The 21,491-nt window shown below is 41.3% G+C and overlaps 3 protein-coding genes across 7 annotated transcripts; 1 reads left to right on the top strand and 2 right to left on the bottom strand.

Moving 5' to 3' along the window:
- Positions 1-72: 72 nt before the first annotated feature.
- Positions 73-5,875, bottom strand: bricd5 (BRICHOS domain containing 5). Of its 3 annotated transcripts, none has more exons than XM_035402728.1 (6): positions 3,665-5,875; positions 3,247-3,393; positions 2,900-3,052; positions 2,691-2,795; positions 966-1,119; positions 73-576 (listed from the first exon to the last, which is right to left on the bottom strand). In XM_035402728.1, the coding sequence occupies exons 1-6, from the start codon at positions 3,716-3,718 to the stop codon at positions 482-484; spliced, it is 708 nt and encodes a 235-aa protein (XP_035258619.1). In that variant the 5' UTR covers positions 3,719-5,875; the 3' UTR covers positions 73-481. The 3 variants fall into 3 exon arrangements, with proteins under 3 accessions (XP_035258619.1, XP_035258620.1, XP_035258621.1); XM_035402729.1 differs by having other exon boundaries at positions 2,900-3,040; XM_035402730.1 differs by having other exon boundaries at positions 3,247-3,378.
- A 43-nt stretch (positions 5,876-5,918) lies between these two features.
- Positions 5,919-10,204, bottom strand: pgp (phosphoglycolate phosphatase). Its single transcript, XM_035402723.1, has 2 exons — positions 9,222-10,204; positions 5,919-9,049 (listed from the first exon to the last, which is right to left on the bottom strand). The coding sequence occupies exons 1-2, from the start codon at positions 9,814-9,816 to the stop codon at positions 8,724-8,726; spliced, it is 921 nt and encodes a 306-aa protein (XP_035258614.1). The 5' UTR covers positions 9,817-10,204; the 3' UTR covers positions 5,919-8,723.
- A 2,836-nt stretch (positions 10,205-13,040) lies between these two features.
- e4f1 (E4F transcription factor 1) lies at positions 13,041-20,716 on the top strand. 3 transcript variants are annotated; one of them, XM_035402704.1, is made up of 14 exons: positions 13,041-13,685; positions 14,799-14,950; positions 15,299-15,389; positions 15,576-15,739; positions 15,966-16,086; positions 16,193-16,345; positions 16,949-17,088; positions 17,447-17,656; positions 17,834-17,948; positions 18,283-18,500; positions 18,755-18,953; positions 19,138-19,298; positions 19,475-19,528; positions 19,660-20,716. In XM_035402704.1, the coding sequence occupies exons 1-14, from the start codon at positions 13,547-13,549 to the stop codon at positions 20,008-20,010; spliced, it is 2,268 nt and encodes a 755-aa protein (XP_035258595.1). In that variant the 5' UTR covers positions 13,041-13,546; the 3' UTR covers positions 20,011-20,716. The 3 variants fall into 3 exon arrangements, with proteins under 3 accessions (XP_035258595.1, XP_035258597.1, XP_035258596.1); XM_035402706.1 differs by lacking the exon at positions 13,041-13,685 and adding an exon at positions 14,078-14,258 and having other exon boundaries at positions 15,279-15,389; XM_035402705.1 differs by lacking the exon at positions 13,041-13,685 and adding an exon at positions 14,079-14,258.
- The last annotated feature ends 775 nt before the right edge of the window (positions 20,717-21,491 follow it).

Raw genomic sequence — 21,491 nt, 5'->3', positions numbered from 1 at the left:
TCCTTTAAATTTTGGTTTTAGTTAAAGGACCAGCTACATTTGTAGAAATATTTATTCAAACCGTACTCTGTTCTATGCAGCATGTCTCTCTAGGCTTTGATTACATGAGCTTCTACAGACAGTGGTACCTTCTATAATGGTGCTTTATTGCTGAGATGAGACACTCCAGCCAACAGCAATCTCTAAAGTCATGAACTGCAGGTTTAAAGAAACGCAGGCATCAATGGATCTTTTCATCTGCAGTCAAATTCCTCCACCAAAAAAAAAGTTTAAAAAAAGATGAAAACTTTTGGGATTAGTAGACAGGGTTTCTCCGGTTACCCCCCTTGGTAGGATGAGGGGACGCAGGGCTGCGTGTTCTGTGTGGGAGTGGAGATTCAGCACGCGTCCCCCCCCCCATGCTCTTTCCACAACGGCGGCACCGCCTCAGCAGTGGAGAGGAGGAGCACGTTCCCTGGGCTGTGGAGCTGAGCCCAGCCGCTCACTCAGGCAGGTAGTAGAAGCACACGGACACGCAGATGTTGCTGGGGAAGCAAATGTCGATGCAGAAGTAAATAAGCCTCTGTTTCCCTGGACCTGCAACGAAAAGAAATTGGAGGAATGGTGTCATTTGGTTGAACAGGATTTAATATTTTTAAAAAAGAAAACTCGCCTACACTGGCCTGGGGCCCTGACTTCACAGAACCGGTGTGTCTAGGGTTCTCATTCTAAAGGACAAAGTTGTTCTTGTTATTTATGCCATCACCTCAAAGGTCACGTTAGTCTGCCGTTAAGAGATTGGGTTTCAGCTGGCTGCGTAAAGGGCAGGCAGAGAGCCGTGTCACCAAAAGTCACACACCCTGAGCCCCCTGCTTCTGCTAACACATGAAGAGGATTTCAGGACCTTAGGAGCTATTTTTATTGTTAATCTGAAGCCCAAATACACAGCCACGTTATATTAGGAGGATGCGGGTGTACAATCTCACCGTCAGCTCTGCGGGTCCAGTAAATTGAGCTTTGCTGGCAAAGGGTCTGGAGGGGTTCCTGGAGGGTGGAGGCATCCACTTGGCTGCCCCCCAGCACCCCTAGAAACTCTGTGTGCCTCTGCGTCTCATTGCCCACCAGCCAGAACTGGTTGACCTGTAAAGACATGAGGGAGAGACAGGAAAAGGTCATTTTATGTGGGATAGTGTTTGACTACAATAGGTGTATCAGATGCAAGTGAGTCATGCAGCTATCAAATAACACTTCACATTTTTAAAGCTGAAAGGTACACGGCATCAGTCTCTGATCTGATGTCATTTGTCCCCTGAAATATGTGCACATGTAATTACACCATTTACTCTGCTAATAGGTCAGATAAGCACAGCTTTGGTCATGGCTGGATGGACATAAAAACCACCCATTATCCTTGTTTCTCAGTGCACCATATTCAATAACAGAGATACAAGACACAATAGGTCTTTGTTTGAATCGGCATTTTGGTTAATATATTTGAAGTACATACAGATAGCTAGGTTTAAAAGACTGCAGTAGAACCATTCCTGAAGAATCAGTTTTTCAGTTTATTTTTTGGTTGTGAAATGAGTCATTAGTTGTTGGAGATCCAAGTTCCCATGCAACGTTTCAACTACATAATCTAAACTTTGGATAACCAGAAGAACCTCACAGTTGTAACCACTACCAATTAGCTATAAGAAAACCGTTATCTCTATGTTGTTATTGAGATGATTCCAGTAATTCAGACCGAATAATGACTTATTGGTATTTAAGTTAATCTATGTAACCTTTATTGAGCAAGTGAAGAGGTGTTAGCAGAAAAAAGTAATTCTGACCATTACTTAGAGCATTTCAATGTGCCCAATACGAAATGTCTCCACCCTGTACCAGTGGCAAATTACCAGAGGAACACTCCATTAATGGTGAGGAGCAAAGTGCTCAGAAGACACTCGTTGAATCTTTGATTGCAGGGCTTTTTTCCAGGAGCAAAAAGCCCTAATTTGCCAACAGAGTGGCCATTGTGCACACCCTGCCCTCTGAGGTCCAATCCGGTAAATGGATCTGGGAGAGGGGGTTGTAGGATCAGATGTGCAGAGGAATTTAGGAGTGGCTTGACTCAGCCCTATGGGCCTAGTCTGCTTCATTTCATCCTCCTGGACTCACAAGGGATACATACACATGCCACCTGAGCTGCCCATTCCCCCTCCCCCCCCCCCCCCTTAATGCAGACAGAGGCGGCGCTCTGGCACCTGTCAATTAACCACACTACCAACTCCCACGTGAACACACAAAACATAGAAGTCCATATCTGACAAGGGGACCTCAGATCTAACATCTCTTGTTAAGTCCTAAGTTCATATTGTCACACAGCTGGCATCTCCCTGTTCAAGGCTGAGGTGAGCTAGGGCTGTTCTGAGAGAAAATTAAATGTATAGTTGAATCTGTCTTGTAAGTTTATGTTCCACATACACTGCACATCCAACAAAACACTTTACCTAGGCTTAATTTTCAAATGGTCAGCTTTTTCTGAATAAACCAAAAATACTACACACGTATCTAACAAGGGATTTGTCTAATAGTGACTGATTGTATTTCAGAGAACATGTTTTAACTCCTTCATTTATGTGGGTTTGCTTTTGTCTCATGCTAAATATGAAGTAGTTTCAAAATAAAATATGTAAGTTATAATCTTTTGATTTCAAATATTGTACCTTTTTAGATTCATCCAGAAGAGTGTGAACATTTTCATAATCAGTTCCCTCCATTTTGCGTAGAAAGCAGATCTCCTGGTTATCAGGTTTGTAGCATATCAATCCCTGAATGAATTGAATGAGAATTGGCGAGCATCAGTGAATATAATCGCAAGATGTGAGACCGTGGTTCAGGATGCTCCCTTCGAAAACAAAAGAAAGGGTCTCACATGCTTAATGTCAAACATCACCGTGGAGGTGTGGTTGGCGATGGAGGTCACAGAGTAGATCACCACATCGTTTCGCTGGTCCACCAGTGCTGACTGATTGACCATCATTCCAGTCTCATCTGGAACTATGATCCTAACCACCTGTAACATAGACTATATTGGACATGCTTGCTGAATAACACCCATACATATCATTAACATAAGGTATAAGTGCAAATACCGCATTAGTTTACTAGAATTTGAACGTCTGACACATTAGTTAATTAAACACTCAGGTGGTCAACTGAAGGGTACGCGGAACTGCATAATTCTCATTTTGGCATTAGGTAAGGCTGTAAACCCCTTACCTGTGGGTCTGGCTGTCTGAAGCCTATGTGTCCCACGACACTGAGTGCTATGACAACCATAAGCAGGATGGCACTGAGAGCACCCCAAAATGCCCTGTGAGGAAACTGGGGGGACAGTGCTGGGGCCCCATCCTGTTGGGAGGGAAACTGAAATGAGAGTGCTTTGTGTGCTTCTCTGTCACGTGGAAATCACTGTATGCTGAACACAATTGATCAATACTATCAATACCATCAAACACTCAACACATTTCCCTTTGCTTTCATCTGATAAAGCAGATAGGAATTACATTATCGGCTCATCGTAACACTGACTGAAGCGAGTAGATCCGAAGCTCAATTAGTGCACTGTACCCGCATCACACAGAGTAATTTCAATAATTGTAAATATTGACCAGTCAAAATGTCTGGAAGGTCTCACCGTGTGTGGCGGTCCCTCCAGGGCTGTTGCTGAACAGTTCCAACACCTCTCCATCCTGCGCCCTCTTACGCAGCTTCTCTGTGCCTTTCACTCAGCTGTGCATGGAGCCGTGTGCATGACCAGAGCCGCGCGAGCCAGTCAGCCAGCCAGCAGTACACCTGGCTGCTTACTCAGAGTGGTCCAGTCTCCCTCTCGCAGACACACGTGACAGCTAAAACCACAGGCCGGGCAGCTCCACAGACAATGGACAAAGGGGCAGGAGAGCCGGGCTGCTGCGGACAGCAGCTGTCACTGCGAGGTGGAGAATATGAAACTTTGCCCGGTTTACTTCCAGACGTTGACAGACCAAGGTGACTCGAAGCCCTGCGGCAATTGTGTGGTAAAATTCAGTGCAACAAACTTTACCCCGTTTAACACAAATAAAGATGGGGCTTAGGGGAGGCATTTTAAATAGACTGTTTTCATAAACCTTGGCCAGTGTTTAATTTACACATTTATTTGGCTGAACACTAGGCATGCTAATTTAAATCCCTCATAGAATATTCTTTTCATGTGAAACCATTAACCCACAAAATACTCAACACCATTTACCCTTATATAGCAGCTTACATAACTAAATTAATCTCATAAGAGAATGGTCACTACGTAGTGGTAGTTTTACATCTGCCCTCATTTGCATTTGCAAATGTGAGGATATACAAGCTAACAAAGATTAAATATTGTTCATTAGCTAGGCCTATTCATAAAACTGTGTGCTTAGGTGAGAGTGTTAAGATAGTTTTAACCATATTAAAGGTTATGGGACCTATTCTTGGACCTCTGCCATTCTGGACCCCACATTAAAGTAGCCACCTGATAACCATCCTAAGAGAAAAATCTGAGCACTGAAACCAGTGAGGTGCAGAAACTTGTGTAGGGGAATGAATCATCCCCTATATTAGATGTTGTTTGTGCAGTGGCTGGTTCATCTACTCCCAGTTGTTTTCCTTATTGTAATAAAACATACTAGCACCGGTGTGGTCCAATATTGTTTGGGCTTGGTTGTTAACACTTCATCTTGACTACGTAAAATAATATAGTGGAATGTAGCAGAATATTCTTTTGATTGACAATTGTTTGCATTTTGTAGAAGGAAAAAAGCCTTCCAAGAAAAACTGAGGGGAAGAGATTAAAATCTTTTATCAGTGGCTAATGCATTTTGCGAGCTCAGAACTCAAATTAGGGCACTTGTGCCAAACCAATTGATTTTTTCCCACTTCCCCACTCTACATGTGACAGCACTGTAGACAATGAATACACATTAGACCACTATAGCCGTTTCAAAAACTGGTTTATTGCCTGTTTTTACTGCCAACGAAAAACATATTTAATTAACCATTCATGACCTAGAAACTGGCAACATTAATGTCCATACTCATGTTATTTGTAGTTATAGCTAAGGTTATTTTGGAAGTAAACTTTGTTTTCACAGTATGAGAAATTATGATCTGTGGACATTTCAGGTTGAAAAAGTGCAAACATCTGAAATCCATTTTCCCACTTCATATGTTTCAACAATTCACACTGAGAGTAAAATGACATCGTCTTTTAGTAAATATAGACTTCAACAATGAGAATTACATGCATAATTAACATCTACAGTATTACACTGAAGGTACATTTGGACATTAATAGTGAACAGCTTTCTATTACATACAGTACTTGGACAAAATTTGTGACAGCAAAGAAAGTGATTTTTAGCTCCATTACACAGTATGTGATGAGCCTGAAAGTTTGATAAGCTGGAAGGACTGTTTAGCCTTGCTATGTTTGGACCTTGTGTGAGAAAATGCACTGGTAGCAAGTTCTGTAGCAGAAAACAACACAACCAATGTATTCTGAAGTCCTGGTTTCATGGTAGCATGGCAGTTGACTCAAGTTCTCTTTGGATAAAACACTATAAACAGAACTATAAAACAGATAATTTATCATTTTAATGCCTAACTCTCAAGTATCTCCCTGAAATATCTGTGTAGCTAGCATAATCAATACAGAATCTACAGCATGTATCGTTTTATATTCTGTATTAATGGAGTATATTTATTGATCCATTCCTAGGTTGCAAATGGTATACTCTGATTGTGTCATTTTAACCTTCCTATTTAAATGAGGTACAGTATAAATGCTTGCTCGCTCTCTCTCTCTCTCTCTCTCTCTATATATATATATATATATATATATATATATATATATATATATATATGTGCTCTCTATATATGCATAACATGCACGTATGGATTTTTTCACGTTAAACAGTCATGAAGGCAGACAGGATTATGGTCAAGAAGTAACCTAGGTCTATGTTTTTGTTGCCAAGTCAGAAATACAAGTATAAAAAGTTCCAACAAACTTTAAATATAGAACTTTCCCTTTTTTCTTTTGAGTACTTAAATCGGACACTACATATAATTATGTCACAGTCATTTAACAGAGCAAGCCTACATTGCAACAAGCACCCAGGCTGGTTTTTAAAATTCTTTTTTAAGTATTAAATTTCACACAAGCCCATGCAAGCAGCAATTGGACAGAACTGAGAAGGCTAGTGTCATGGCTGAGATTTGGGAACTTGCAGATCAGGGGTGCAGCAGTGTTCTGGATAAGCACAATGGTCTGATGGGGGAGGCGGGGAGACCAGCAAGGAGGAGCGGACAATGAGGGATTCTCATGATGTTTTACATGAAGAATCTGCATGCCCGACAGGCCACTGTGATGTTCTCAGAGAGCAACAATTTTCTGCCCAGTACCACTGAGATCCCTAGTAGTTAAGGAGGGCAACACTGTGGCACCATCCAAGGTGACTGAAAGTCACTTCAGGGGGTGGTTTGAAATTCCTTGTAAGTTTGATCAAATATGTGCTAAGACCAGTGTATTAGATGGGTGAAAGGAGAAAAAAGGTGTCATTAGCATAGCAGTGATAAGACGGGCTATAGGCACCTGTCTGTCAGCTCTATGGGGCTATATTGATTATCACCATTTAAAGTTTATATTTTGTATGACAGGCTGCTTTTTGTATCAAGTGCTACACATATATAAATTGTTCTTATTATTATTATTTATCGTCATTGCTGTTCTGTACCCTGCCAAAAGTCAAACATGAAAATATTAATATACCATGATACATTGCCACACATTAAAATTTGCATATTGAAAAGTACAACCATTTGTTTATTTGTTTCTCTAAAAAAATGCTAATCTGCATGTCTCAAATGAACATTGCTCCACAATGGCTTCATGTTAAACATCAATACTTATGCAATTACGGAGCTGGAGCTTTCCTCAAGTAAGCTCCAGCTCCGTAATTGGTATATCTGAACAAGGTACATCGTTTTGTGTGTGTGTGTCAGGGGTAAGAAGGATTATATTTTTGAAATGCTACATCCACATTCAGTCCAATACACTGCATCTGCAAACAACATTAACACAGCCAAAAGTTGAGAGTATGTTATCCATGTAAGATTTGTGAAGAAATGGGCAAGCATGTATTTTGTGTACTCATAACACTAATGGAGGTAGTTAAAAACAAGCAAGCTTTCTGTCTGCATTGGTAAAATTGTACACACAGAACCTAAAATGAGACCCTTCAGATCTGTGCATTGAATTATATTGTCCTTGCATTGTTTCTGTCAAACAATACAAAACAGTGTGTTGACGGTACACCACAGAAGTGTGGAGACATTAATAATAAATAACCAAAAAACAAGAGATGGAGATGAAAATTGTTTTTCCATAAAATGTTTCCCATTGTGACACAACTGCTATTTGTAAGGGGTAACATTCCCTTGCAGACAAAACATCTTTTTCATCAAAATAAATTTAAAAAGGACTCAGATTGGGAATACTGGCCCACTTAGAACGGGAAAACTACAACCCTGTCCTTTTAAGGCTTTTTTGAACAGAGAGGACAGTCACACTAAACAATACTAGAAAAAAGGAATGGATCACTTTCTGGGTTTTTAAAATATTATTTCTGTTTTAGTATACACCTTTAATAGGGCCAGACAATTTTTTTTGCATGCAATGAAAGATGATTCAGATATTCATCCAAGTTTCTGATGACCTGCTGGATTTACAATGGCTGGCATTGGGGCATTAAGGATTTGAGGTCTAAAGCAAGAAAACACACTTCAAGAAACTCCAAACTTCTTCTACAGCAAAGTTATACCTTTGGAGATTGTATGTCTATAAATATTACCCCATTATTCTTCAAGAAATTGTACTTCATCTTATTTCAAATTTGTAACTTGAGACTGCTACACTCAAACTGTTATGGCTGCCACTATCAACATTACTACATGACTCATTTAAGAGCTTGCACCATTTGAGAACTGAGCAGGGAAGTACAGTAGTACTGGCACAATAAAAACATTGATATCCACTTTTCTAATTGTGAATAAAGGCTATTATTTTACAACCCTGTTCATATGTACAGCCTCTGGAAACACAAATTCACAATACAAGCTGCTTTGGAGTTACTTGTATTGTAGTATTTTCTTGATTTAGACCATGAACCACTGAATGCCCCGATACCAGTCATTGCCATCAGGCTAGTTAGCAAAAACATAAGTATCTAAAATGTCCTTTATTGCACACAAAAACCACCTGGGCCAATCAACAACATACACTGAACTGAAATAATATGAAATAAAGACAGAAAGTGAACTATCCCTTTAAACAACTGATTACTGCTGTCGCGAACCCAATTGCTGCTGTCCCCAATCCTCATTACGTTCAGGCAAGCTGTTGTGTTTCCATAAAATTCAATCACCACATGATCCCCCATGAAACATATTATTAAAAACCCTACCTCTCTAATAAAGTAACCTTCAACCTACGTGCCATGTTCGCTCTAAAACACTTTGTTACTTGAGTGATAGATTATCCAACCAATATTTGTCTAACCAAATTAATTTTAAAGTAAAACCGCAATCCTTATTCAGATTTTAAAAGACATATCTAGTTTTCTATATTTGTTCCATTTCTTTCAGTGCATACTTCCAATAAAATTTTCTCAAGTCATGGTCTACCCCTGCAATGCTGGCAAGAGCTCAGCAATGGTCTCCACAAAGTAATCAGGCACCATACCAAGGCGGTCTGGGCAGCCACTCTTCTGGTGCTCCATGGCATCAGCTACAGTTGACACTCCAGTGAGGGTCAGCAGCGTCTTCAGGCCACAATTGGACCCCATCAGAATGTCAGTGTCCAGTCTGTCCCCCACCATCAAGGTCTTGGCAGGATCCAAACCGTACTGGCTGGCCAAACAGTCGAACATAAAATGGCTCGGCTTCCCTACCACATGGGCCTTGCGCTGGGCTGCAGTCTCCACTGCCTTGAGCAGACAGCCTGTCCCTGTAGCAGAAAACATTCCAGGTAATATTAATGAAAACTACACTGTATTTTCCTAAACGAAAACTGATGGGGAAAATTATATCAGTTACATAAGTTTCAGACAGTTACGTCTGCAAAACATTCACAAAAGCAGTGGTGCAGAGCATCAGACAGCATGACCGCTTTCACGTACCTGGGACGGCTTTGCCTCCTTCCAATGGCAGCCGAGTGTCAGTGTTAGTACCAACGAGCAGGCATTCCGTGTTGTTGAGGTACTGAAGTGCTCGGTTTAATTTCATATAGTTGAAGTGCTCATCAAAACCAACCAGAACGGCTTTTACTTCAGGATCCAAAGGAACATTGGCCCAGTCGATCTGAACCCCTGTAATTGGATCTGGACCTGCGCCTACTTGTTCAATCCCCACATTTAGGAGCTCCTGTTTCATTGCATTACTACCAATCAGGTACACTTTACCCTTCAGTTTGCATGTGGACTTCAGGTAGATTGCTGAACAATATGCTGTGCCGAAGACTTCCTCTTCGGTGGCGTTGAATCCCATTTTAGCCAGTTTATCGGCGTACATTCTCCTCGTTTTAGTGCTGTTATTGGTTACGAAAAAGACTCGCTTTCCATTTTTCTTTAACGAATTAATGACATCTGGGGCTCCGGGGATAGCTTGATCTCCTCGCCAAATGACCCCATCGCAATCGAAAAGAACGTTCTCTAAGGAATCGAGCAATTCCCCTGTCAAGGAACCACATAAACGGTTGCATTTCGACATGGCCATTGCAGTAATATAGCCTAATGTTCTATTATTACTGTTCTTTAAAAGCGACGTGAAAATACTTTTCCGTGCAGTATCGATAAGAAGCAACAGTTCGATCGTTGAGGTTAAAATAATGAATCCTGTCAAAAGACATTCATACGGCCCGGTTACACATTAGCTTTAGCTTGCTGACCTTTTCCTGCCACACGAACTGCAAACACTTCCGCAATCAGCGCCGACTTGTAGCGTTAAAGAGAAGAATGTCAATTCTGCGTAAACATTATACAGCGCGAGGGATTCTGACCCAAGCCAAAAAGCACGCTTTCTCAAGAGGGGTGACAAGTAAACATTTATGCATGCCGTTTTTGGCTGAATGTTAAATATGCAACGTACATAGGCTAGTTATTCGGGGTTCTACTGTCAACAACCTAGGGATCTGAAGGTGATCTGTCATTGCCTTGAATCATTGACGTGAACAATACCATGTTTTTGAACTTTAGGACTTAATGGGGAGAGGAAACAATTAGGCTAGTGAATCTTCCCAGTTAGACTCAGAGACTCGCCATCGGGTCTGGTACAGTTTAAAAGTTTACTGCAAAGTAAAACGGTAGGAAAATGCGATTAAACGATGATAATCTACAGCAGCCCGGTATCAAATGCCGAAGTTAAAAATATAAATAAAATAAAAACAACTAAATTGATTACCCACATCACAATTTTTACCCCTAAATGTAGTCGTTGGTATAGGCTACTATGGAATTATACATAAATCATTTTCAATGCTCGTAAGTATCTCCATCGTTACGATTAGGAATTCTCCATTTCAAAGCCTAATTCGTATTAGGCGACTAATGAACACTCACTTGAATCATCATTTGACTGTACGAATTATAAATAGGCTACATGGAATAGAAAACAGAATTTTTGCTTTAGACAGGACATTTCATATAATACTAAAAGACAGATAAATAATTCGAGCTCAAAGAACACGGGTTTTCAACCTTGTTTGATCCAGAGACCCAAACTCCAAGGTAAGCCTACCAGGGGGCACTTTCAAATCGTATTTAGAAATAATATTTTCGTACAGAACTTTCTTTTGGAAAGTCAGGTAGTTTATATTACTTTATACAGGTGGATGCTGCACAAGAAGGCGTTTACTTGCTGGCTTGCTCTCTCTCTCCCTTCTATGTCACTCTACTAGGAATGCAATGAAATACCGTGAAAAGGGGGTATTTCATTAAAGTTGTATCCAACCATGGCCAGTTCAGGGGATCGATTTGGGCCAATGGGATTTGCTACAAAGCAGGTACACCAATCTGGGCAGTGCAATTTCTAGACCGTTGTCCTCCATATGCTTTATATGTGGGAAAAAATATTTTGTTTTTTTATTGTAGATTTGCAAAAACAAATTTAAACATATTTTCACAATCTGCTTTCAAACAGAAACATAACGATCGTAAACCATGATTTAAAATACAATTAGGGAAGTTTAATTTTGCCTTCAAAAGTCTGATATTTCTCATTGACTATCAAGGGGAGCTCCAATGCTTTACACTCACAGCATCATGTGCAGTACAGGCTTACTTCCATGTCCGACACAGTTGAGGTTGTCTGACGCTGTGCTTTCCTTGTTCTTTTTGGTGCACTCTATTTGGGTGCGTGGGCATGTCATTTACTGCATAGAGGGAAGGGCAGAGAAAAACACTTAAGGCTGCAGTCAGACAGGACATGTTTTTAACAGCTGAGGGCACCTTGCTTCTAATTATTTGTAATGTGTCTGAAGCTGCTATTGCACACCAAGCACCTCGCTGTTTTTAATGAAGAGCTTGGTGCATACCAAGATGAAATGATCCTACTTTGCGCTCCTAGAAAAAAAAATGCCCTATGTCACTGTCATTCTTTTCTCTGCTATCCAGTTGCATGAAAACAGAGGCAGGCCTTGAGATGTTGGCTCACAGTAAAATGTCTAGTGTTAATTCAACACTCAGTAGAAAACATTTGGTCCCACATTCCAGAGACTAATAAAGTTTTTAATTGGATTTGAAACCACACCCACTGGGCACAAACACGACATGTGCCAATCAGTTTTGAAGTGCACCACAGACCTGCAGTAGCAGAATATGGAAAGATTGCTACCTCCTTCAATTAAAAATAAGGGGTGCACAACTGTGGTCCTGGAGGGCCTCTCTGTCTGCTGGTTTTTGTTCCAAGGTATTACTGTAGTTTTAGTTTTCTGACAGCTCTATATGCTATACGGGTTCACTCCTGTACTTGAACACAGCAAAATATTTAGGATATACTTGCAGTCTGTGGTTATAGCTAGTGCGTACACAAATGTCAGATCAAGATATGATTGAACTAATTAAATAATTAAGAGCACAAGTTGGCACAAAATCCTGAAACGGATCGGCCCTTGTGCACCCAAGGTAAATGATTACCTTAAGTCAGCTAACAGTACCAGCATCTCTTTTCTTTCTTGACCTTGATTTTGTCTTAGTCTAGGCAGACATGAGGCTTCTACATAAATTCTAAGCCAAGACTAAAGCACAAAATGAAAACTCCAACTCTGATTTCAAAACACTGCTTGGCCACGATGAAAAATACTTCCTGTAGGTGACTGCTTGTAGTGCATTAGTGGTGATCCTGGTCTCCCAGTCAACATGAGCCATGCCCATGACATAGGTGGCCTCTAAAATGGCAGGTTTTTTAAGTTCTTGTGCAGTTGTGTAGCGTAATGGATAGAGAGCCCGCCTAAGGGAATTGTATGCATCATGGCCAAGCAGCTTTGAAATTGACCTTGTATTACTTCTGCTCGGCACTCTGTTCTGCTGTTTTTTTCTCAAAATGTATTCCAGTGGCTCCTTATCCTGGGGGACCCCTGTGTAGGCTGGTTTTCATTCAACCATACCAGGGTTGGGCAGTCCTTTATTACATAGTTTTAGTGGCCATGTGTCCACCACACCTTCACCAAGCAGGAGCCTATTAGTTCACCTCAGTCTTTAATTTCATGAGTTAAATAGTGACCTTATGTAATTGTTTGCAATACAGCACAATAAGCACAATGTTAACATGGGCATTTTATTCTTCTTGACGTGCATAACAATTTCTGACAATGTGGTTTAAGAGGGCGAATAATCCCTATATACATAAAGAAGCACCATGTAAAAAGAACAGTTTATTAAAATACTGCAATTGTGGTTGCAACGAAAACTAGCATATACAGTGGTACCCCAGGACCGAGCTTGAGAACCACAGCTTTAGTGTAGGCGTCTGCCCATTCTCCCACTCCATTAACCTTGAGCGACAGGAAAGACAGAGATGTGTTTGGTAAATACACTAATCGACACCAATAACGGCGTCTTTACCCCAAAACTATTGTTTTTACGGTCGGGTTTTGTCGTCTACGAGATCCTAAAGAAGTGGGTGGAGGGTGGTTTTCTTTTAAAATAAAAAATCAGTGTGGATGAAAATTAACTAAACTCTTTGTAGCAACTTAAGTTATCCTAAATTTCAGACGTTAGCACTGACGAGTTTACGCAATTTACTCCTCCGCTTTATTCTGACCAAAAAAATATCAAAAGGCAAAAATCCAAAATGGTATTCATTAAACTACTCTTTTCGAAAAATTACCATTGATCTGGGGTTACTTTTCATGCTCATTGCTACGTTTCCACGTTCACAATTGCTCCGCATTTTGCATTTATTTTCCGTGCCCTTTTTGTTGTTATGACTACGGGGTCGTAAATCCGCCATGTTTCTTAGTTGTGAAGTTGCGACAGGGACGGACAGCTTGAACATGAGTGCAGAAAATAATACGGCAGAAACACCGACTGATCAAACGGTACCCACAGGGAACATCATCACCATCCACACCACACTCGGGGACGAAGGTAAACACGCTGATATACACTTTCATTGCCATGATATGACCATATTTACAAGCTAAATAATGAAAACTTGATTAGGCCTTGGCGTAGGCCTGCTCTTGAAGAAGTAGACTGCTAACCCGCTTACAAGATAACGTCAGTCAGCTTTCTAGTTATCTTGCAGACTGATTATAATACAGCGATGTGCAACCACGGTGTGCCTTGCTGTTTGACTCATCGAATTGACTAAAGTTGGCTGCATGCACTGTGTCTTTCCCTTCTAGTAGTTTTAATACTGAAAACGTACAAGTTATTAACGTAGCACACAGATTGCTAACGTTAGCTACAGCTCTTATGAGCTCTCTAGCCAGTGAGCTCCACTTGCTTGTTTAGCTAGCTAGCTAGCTAACGTTGTCGTAAAATTTCTTGTCGTGAATAAAATCTGACTTGTTTACATTCTGGCCAGATGTGACTGCAAAGCGATTCTATCGCAATTACCGTCACAGCACATTCGACGTGATCATTGCCGTAGCATAGTTCGATAGCGTAGCTACTACTAGAAAGTTAGCTGCCCATTTGATGAGCAATCTGACTGTGGTGAGTGAAAGACCGTTAAGGCATCACTAATGCTTAATCGCTTATACTAATAGCTAATACACCGATAATGTCAAGTTAATATATAGCACTGTTTTAAGACAATTATCATTTCGGTAACCCCTTTCTGATTTCAGTTAAACTTGCTAACTAGCTTGTAGTTGCACTCCTTAATAAATACCGTACAAATCAGCTAGGGTATGTGTGCTGTTACCGACCATCAGCGCATGAAAAGTGGCAATTCGTAGCTAGTAGTAAGTTTAAAAGGCCTCTCCACCTGCAGCGTCTTACTATAAATGTAACATTCTTACATTCACAAGTGCTTGCAGTATTGATCCCTTGCACAACCAGTGTTGCAGTAACTCAACTTTACTCAAATTTACAGAATGATTAATGCAGTAACGTTAACTATTAAAAATCGATTTTTCAGATTCATTCTTGTGTGAATGTTTGAAGTAAATTACTGACCAGCACTGACAAAACACACCGTTTGTCCTTAATGCTTTGGAAAACCCGTTCATCTTGCAATTTGTTTGAGTGTAGATGAAGATGTGCACAGATGTGGACGTTGCCAAGTGGAGTTCACCACCTTGGAGGCTTTTATTCAGCACAAACTGCAAAACAGCTGTCAGCGGGCTCAAGAGGTGGGTCATCAGCAACCTCCCAGTGACGCCCATCATGACCTCACTCCAGAGGTAAGAATTGATCATTCATTCACTTATGAAGCTAAATGCAAATCATTTCCCCTTCATCGCAGGATGTGTGTTCTAGGTTAATCATCTGACTTTTTGAAAGGGTAGGAATGCATATTGATGCATTTTGTGATTCATCTTTTTAGGGGTATAGCCTTTACTTTTTATAAATGATAATTTTCTGTTTATAGGGTTAATATAGCAATGTGATTCATACACGTACTCCCTGCTTTGTGATATGAGGCAGCTCTTTGTCAGATTTTAAGTAGTTCAATAATGCATTTGTTTGGAATATTAAGCCTTGTTCTTGATTCTTGTTTGTTTCAAATAGCGTTTTGTGCAATCTGACAGGTAGTTCTGATTGAAGGAAGCTCTGTTACTGCAACAGAAATGGATGACTGTGCAGTGTCCTCAGAGGAGAGTGACAAAACAAAGCTCACAGGTAGGCCAGTACTTTTCAGCAGACATCAACCTCAACCATTATTTTTAAAAATGAACTTTCCACCTCCCCTTCACCAAGAAATAATTCAGTATTAATGATGAGTCATTTCTGTCAGGAAAGTTGGCCCATGCTAATGCATGTGTACACTGCAGACAGTGAGACTGTGGTGATTGTTTTCTGATGAAGGGCGGGGCCCTGCGGCCGCTGTGGCGCGCAGGAGAAGGAGCAGTGCAGCTAGGAGCTCGGGACTCGACCAGAGCGTGGAGGCCCACGAGGTCACAAAGATTCTAGTCAAAGTCAACGAGGAAGGGCGCTACGTCTGCCATATCTGTGAGAAGACTTTTAAAACGGTGCGTCACACTGATCATTGGAAAAGTGCAGCTCTTCATAACGATGAGATAATAGCGTACCTTTTGGGTATTACATTTTTTATTTGGGATTTTGTAATAACTTGCAGTTAATCATGCCATCACTAAAGGAGCTTCATGTATCACATATTTAGCCTGTTGAGGCTTATAAAAATAATCTATATGTGTCAGACCTGTGCACAGTTACCAAAGTGTTGTTTTCTTGTAGGTAAACATCTTAAGAACACATCTGACCACACACAGTGAGAAGAAGAACTTCCACTGTAAGCTGTGCGGGAACTCATTCAGAACCAAAGGCTCTCTGATTCGGCACAACCGTCGGCACACAGGTAAATGGAGGGCGAGAGGATGTTCTCTTCAAAACGTCTGCTAATGTGATTTAGTCCTGGAGATCTTTTGGGAACCTGTCACTTACAGTATTGTGTTGTCTCCCAGATGAGCGGCCTTATAGGTGTAATCTGTGTGGGCTGTCCTTCAGGGAGTCTGGGGCTCTGACAAGACACTTGAAGTCCATCACTCCCTGCACAGAGAAGATTCGGTTTAGCCAGTGCAAGGAGATTCTGGTCAGCAAGGATGGAGTGCAGAAAGGTACTGGGATGTTCAAATTGTTATTCTGACCTTAGTTTAATTTGAGCATAGTCCAATTATTCTGTAAAACTGGGACATAAATTGAGGATCCAAGCCGTAAATGCCTGGGATTCTCTTTGGTAATGTGGTAAATTCAAGCAATAAGGATAAGTGATACTAATAATGTATGGACTACAAAAATTTATACAGACTAATGGGAAAAAATTCCCATCTGTCTTTATACAATCAGCCTTTCTCATGCCCTTGGAAAGATTTATTTTCTCAGCAGGCATAGAGCTCACGGTTCTACGTATTAGAATTTTTATAGTGCAGTTTTCTTATTTATATTGCAGAATTCTTTTTTGTGGCAAGTTGCTGTTATTTGGTTGGGTATTGCATGTACCATGTTTTAACCACATAGTGTTACCAGAAGAAAACATACTCTGAGTGACCAAAATAGGACTGAAGGGCCTCAGTGAGTGTATTTCCTTTCAGGTTTAAAGGACTGTAAAATGTGTCACTTGCTATATTTTCAGTTGTAGTCGATCTCCGACTGTGAGTTCTGGTATTCATGTTCCAGGGCCAGAGCAGCTGATACAATGGTCCCGTCTTGCTGTGTTCCAGGTTTTAAGCAGGGCTCCCCTTCACTGGCTTCTTCAGAGGAGGAGCAGCTTCGAGTGGTCAGTGTGATGGACAACTCTGAGGAGGTCATTCAAGAGGTCCATGTGCAAATGGAGGTGGACAGCGCCGAACAGACCCAGCAGGTCTGAAACCTTGACTTCATTTTTATTTTTTGTGAAACTCGCTTTCAGAATCTGTGGGGTTCAGGCACACCTTTTCTGGGTTTTCCTGTTTTTTTGTGACATGTCTTAATGGCTATACAAATAAAGTTGAATTGAATATACTCATTAATTTGGTTTGTATTTGCATGGCGCCCATTTGTTAAAGCAAGCTAATCTCCAGAGGTGTGTGTATGACCACATGCCGTATCAATTGGTCTCCATTACCTACACAGCACGTAGAAGTGATCTGGTGTGGTGACTTCTGATGGGTTAATTATAAATTTCTCTTGGTACACTTTTGCTGTGTATAAGACCACTTGGTGTTAATTTTCATGCTCAGGAGGAGCAGCATGCCGAGTCGGTGGAAGAGGGAGACAGCCTGCTGGGCCAGGCCATCATCAACTCGGGCATCAAGCTGGAGACAGACAGGAGCGAGCAGCCTGGGGCCAAATCTCCCATGCAGCCCCTTCAAAGTGGTGACCCCGAGGGCAGGATTACTGAGATCCAGGTCACAGAAGAGTGTGTGGAGTTAGACTCTGAAGATGCAGGGGTGAGTGGGAATCCTCAACTGAACTCATTTAGGATTATGAACACTGTGCACCAGGCATTATATTTAACTAGAATTCTATATACCCACATCTTTATTATTATATATCATATCATGCCTCTTCCCTCGTAGTTTGTTTTGAGATTTAATGTATACGTTTTGTTTTGTGTTTCATTTTAGGACCCTATGGAGAAACAAGGTGAATCGTCCTCTCCAAAAGTTCATAGATGCCCTCACTGCAGTCGGTCCTTTAAGGCCTTGAACTACCTGCGGGTACACGTGAAAGGACATCTTGGTAAGCCTGTGCTACTCCGAGTATGCTTCTTAATGGTAATCTCTCATAGCATGTCCCTTTGATTCCACAGTGCGGTTATACCTGACCATTTCACATTGCTGTTAATTAGTATATTGAACAGCCTTTAGCCTCATCCTTTCTATTTGGTGCATGGAATGCATTTTTAGGAAACGCTGAATTTATGATCAAACATATCATGTTCTCATTTTTTGAAGTGCCTAGATGCGTAGATATCCTTGCATGCATTTCTGGTGTTAATTTACCACGACTGATTTACTACCCTTGCCACTCAGTTTTGAAGCTTCGCAAAGTGAGCTGACGGTGCCTGTTGCAGGGTTCAAGCCTTTCAAGTGCATGGTGTGCCAGAAGGAGTTCCTCACAGGGTACCTGCTGAAAAAGCACATGGAGGCTCACCTCAGCGAGCGGCGCTTCAAGTGTGGCGAGTGCGGGAAGCTCTACAAAACAATCGGCCACGTGCGCGAGCACATGAGGGCGCACTCCGACGAGCGCCCGTACCACTGCAACAGGTGCAGCAAAGGCTACAAGACAAAGGTAGTGAAACGCTGCCCTCAGTCCACACTGTGTTACTACTGCTGAGTTTTAGGCATTTGAATGACAGGCTCTGGGGTGGGTTTCCCGATAACGTTGGATCTTAGGGTTACCAAGTGTGTTTACAAGCTCCTTAAGTTACAGTTACAGTTGTTAAACAGACTCTTAAGAGGAAACCCACCGCGGAATGGTAGAACATTTCTTTTCCCTACTCACGTCTCTGTCTGTCTGTCTCTCTCTCTCTCTCTCTATCTCAGAATGCCCTGCAAGTACACCAGCGTACCCATGCACAGGACAGGCCATACGTGTGTCAGTACTGCTCGCGAGGGTTCAGGGAGAAGGGCTCGTTAGTTCGTCATATCCGCCATCACACGGGAGAAAAGCCCTTCAAGTGCTTCAAGTGCAGTCGAGGGTTTGCGGAGCATGGAACGCTTAACCGCCACCTGCGTGCCAAAGGTGAGCTGGGCTCGGACCTGCACATCACTGACCCCTTTTCTTGTGTGCAAAACACATTTCCTTCAGTGCAATGAAGGTTTGATTCATCCCTTCAAAATGAAGGGTGAAAATGACTTACAGAAGCTGCCAGGCAGTACTGATGCTTGATTCCTAGTCATTTCTTGCTGTATGTCTCATGAAACAGGGGGCTGCAATGGGCCACTGAAGGAGTCTGAACAGCCTGTGGTTTTGGAGGAACCGCACTCACCCAACAGCATGGCTGCCACCATCATCTCTGAGGACCCCCATGCAGTGCTGGTGGAGTTCTCCTCCGTGGTGGCAGATACACAAGAGTACATTATCCAGGTGAGCTTTCATCAGCAGCACTGATACCGGCTCCCTCAGCAGGCTAGCTGAAACCTGGCTGTGGGTATAAGCCGTTCAATTTGCACGCTGAAGCTTTTGGGAATGTTGAATTGTAAAAAGTAATTTATTTCAGCTTAAAAGATGTTTTTATTTTAAAATTTCTCCCCTTTTTTTAGGCTCCATCTGATGTTACGGAAGCGGATGGTGAAGTTCCTCTCAGTAGGAATGAGGTTAGTTCAGGGCACTGAAGACAGTTGGTGTCGCTTATGAACAAAGTCCTCTACTTAGAACTTTCACTCCTATGTTGTAGTCTGAATTTGTTAACTGTATTTGATTATCATGTTTCCTCTCCTGCATCCAGGTGGGCAGCCACATCATGAAGGTTGTGCAGCAGATCGTCAGCCAGTCTCAGTCAGGACACCAGATCATTGTGCAGAACGTGTCCATGGACGAAAACGCCGCCATTTCCTCGGACTGTGGCGACACAATCACTATTGCCACGCCGGAGAGCCTGACCGAGCAGGTTGCCATGACATTAGCCTCGGCAATCAGCGATGGCGCCATTCTGACCACAGACGGGACGTTAGAGACAGCGGACGGCACGGTGACCATGGTGGAGTCCCGAGACATCGAGGTGATGGAGCAGGCGGAGGAGTTTGTCATCACTTCACCAGAGGAGGTGGAGATACAGACTGTTATTGTGCAAGATTAAAATACAGCCACCTTGATATCAGTTACTGAAGGAATGCAGCTTTATATGCTCGTGAGGCATAACAAATGTCAGAACTCTGTGGTTTTAAAATAGGAGAACACTGAACTGGTAGCAACCCTTTCGTAGAAACACTGTCTTCTTTCCTTTATTGTAATGGAAAACCTGATTGAAGAATAAGTGAGATTTCAGACCATTTGGATTGGACAAATCCCCTGTCTGTTAAAATGTATTTCCCCAGGATGAGTTGAGGACAAACTATTTTGTCAATTTATTAAGTTCTGCATTTCGTTTGGTGTCATTTTCATTGTGTGCTTCTCTTATGATTAGACTACAATTTTAAGGATTTAAGATTCTGTTAATGACAAAGAAAAGGACAATAGTCTTACCAAAAAAAAAAAAACTACCTAGAGATCTTCTACCGGACAAATGCCTACCTTAACTTTGAATTTGAACATTGAAACAAGTGGCCGTTCCTTAGGTTAATTATGCACCGTTCTTTTCATGAAAATGCTTGAAATGTTTACACTGCTGTTCTGAGCTGCCTTGGTGCAAGATTCTCTTGAGACAGTCTGCACAGTTCTGAAGAGGTCATTGGTTTTGGTTGCAGGATGGCAAATGGGCCAGCAAATGTAAGAAGCAGAAGTTGTAAACTAAAATATGAAATTCTGTATTTTTTTAATGCAAATAAATACCATTTTTCAATAATTATTTTTGTTGACTTTAAAAAATGGAGCTCAGTGTGGATTTTATCATTCAAATCATTATAGGATATAGATTTGAATGCATATTTGTGGGTTTACTGAAAGATTGGTATTCCTGTATTAATTTCAGTTCTTGGGAGAGTGTGTATGCCATTTCAACTGCCATTTTTGTGCAGTAATAATATAACTACTGCTCTGAAGTTATTTATAAAACTCTTGTCGAACATAAGTAGATGTTCAAGAACAGAGTCCATAACTTGGGTCTATAACTCAATTTCCAGTGCAGTTCATCCTACAGATGAATCCTCTAAATCCATGCCTTTTAAAATAACCCACACTAGGTCACAAGCACCTTTGCATCTAGCCACACACTGGTCCAACGGTAGCCAAGCCATCAAGAGCAAGTAATAGTTTTCTCCATCTATCCCAGGAAACTATACTGGTAAGAGGAAAAAAGGCTGCTGTCTCAATCTACAATGAAAGGTTATGTATACAAGCAAATATTAATCATCAATAATATACTGTTGGTTAAATAAATTTTTCCTTATCAGTTTTAATAACCGCATCACTATTTCCTTTGCACTTTTGTTTCCTTTGACAGTGCATAGAAGATTGAGTGCAATGGATATTTTATTGTGATAACTGGGTTCAAGAAGCGCTGGCCCAAGTTTTAATACCTTTTATATATTTGATGAATATAAAGTAAATGCATTAATATAATTAAAGTTATGTCAGTATACTGTAACTGACATTCCAGTCAGGAGAATTTAACAGCGCACT

This window comes from Anguilla anguilla, chromosome 2 (assembly GCF_013347855.1).
Source record: "Anguilla anguilla isolate fAngAng1 chromosome 2, fAngAng1.pri, whole genome shotgun sequence".
NCBI lineage: Eukaryota > Metazoa > Chordata > Actinopteri > Anguilliformes > Anguillidae > Anguilla > Anguilla anguilla.
The sequence above is the reverse complement of the archived record's forward strand: the minus strand, read 5'-3'. Positions and strand labels throughout refer to the sequence as shown.

What these genes read in the sequence shown, in the direction of transcription:
- bricd5 (XM_035402728.1), bottom strand. Translation starts at nt 3,718, where the DNA reads ATGGAGAGGTGTTGGAACTGTTCAGCAACAGCCCTGGAGGGACCGCCA. An exon ending in TGATGTTTGACATTAAGCAT is followed by an intron (nt 2,796 to 2,899) that starts GTGAGACCCTTT and finishes CAATTCATTCAG; the next exon opens with GGATTGATATGCTACAAACC. An exon ending in TTCTGGATGAATCTAAAAAG is followed by an intron (nt 1,120 to 2,690) that starts GTACAATATTTG and finishes ATGTCTTTACAG; the next exon opens with GTCAACCAGTTCTGGCTGGT.
- pgp (XM_035402723.1), bottom strand. Translation starts at nt 9,816, where the DNA reads ATGGCCATGTCGAAATGCAACCGTTTATGTGGTTCCTTGACAGGGGAA. An exon ending in AGGAGGCAAAGCCGTCCCAG is followed by an intron (nt 9,050 to 9,221) that starts GTACGTGAAAGC and finishes TTTCTGCTACAG; the next exon opens with GGACAGGCTGTCTGCTCAAG.
- e4f1 (XM_035402704.1), top strand. Translation starts at nt 13,547, where the DNA reads ATGTTTCTTAGTTGTGAAGTTGCGACAGGGACGGACAGCTTGAACATG. An exon ending in CACCACACTCGGGGACGAAG is followed by an intron (nt 13,686 to 14,798) that starts GTAAACACGCTG and finishes GTTTGAGTGTAG; the next exon opens with ATGAAGATGTGCACAGATGT. An exon ending in GCGCCGAACAGACCCAGCAG is followed by an intron (nt 17,089 to 17,446) that starts GTCTGAAACCTT and finishes TTTCATGCTCAG; the next exon opens with GAGGAGCAGCATGCCGAGTC.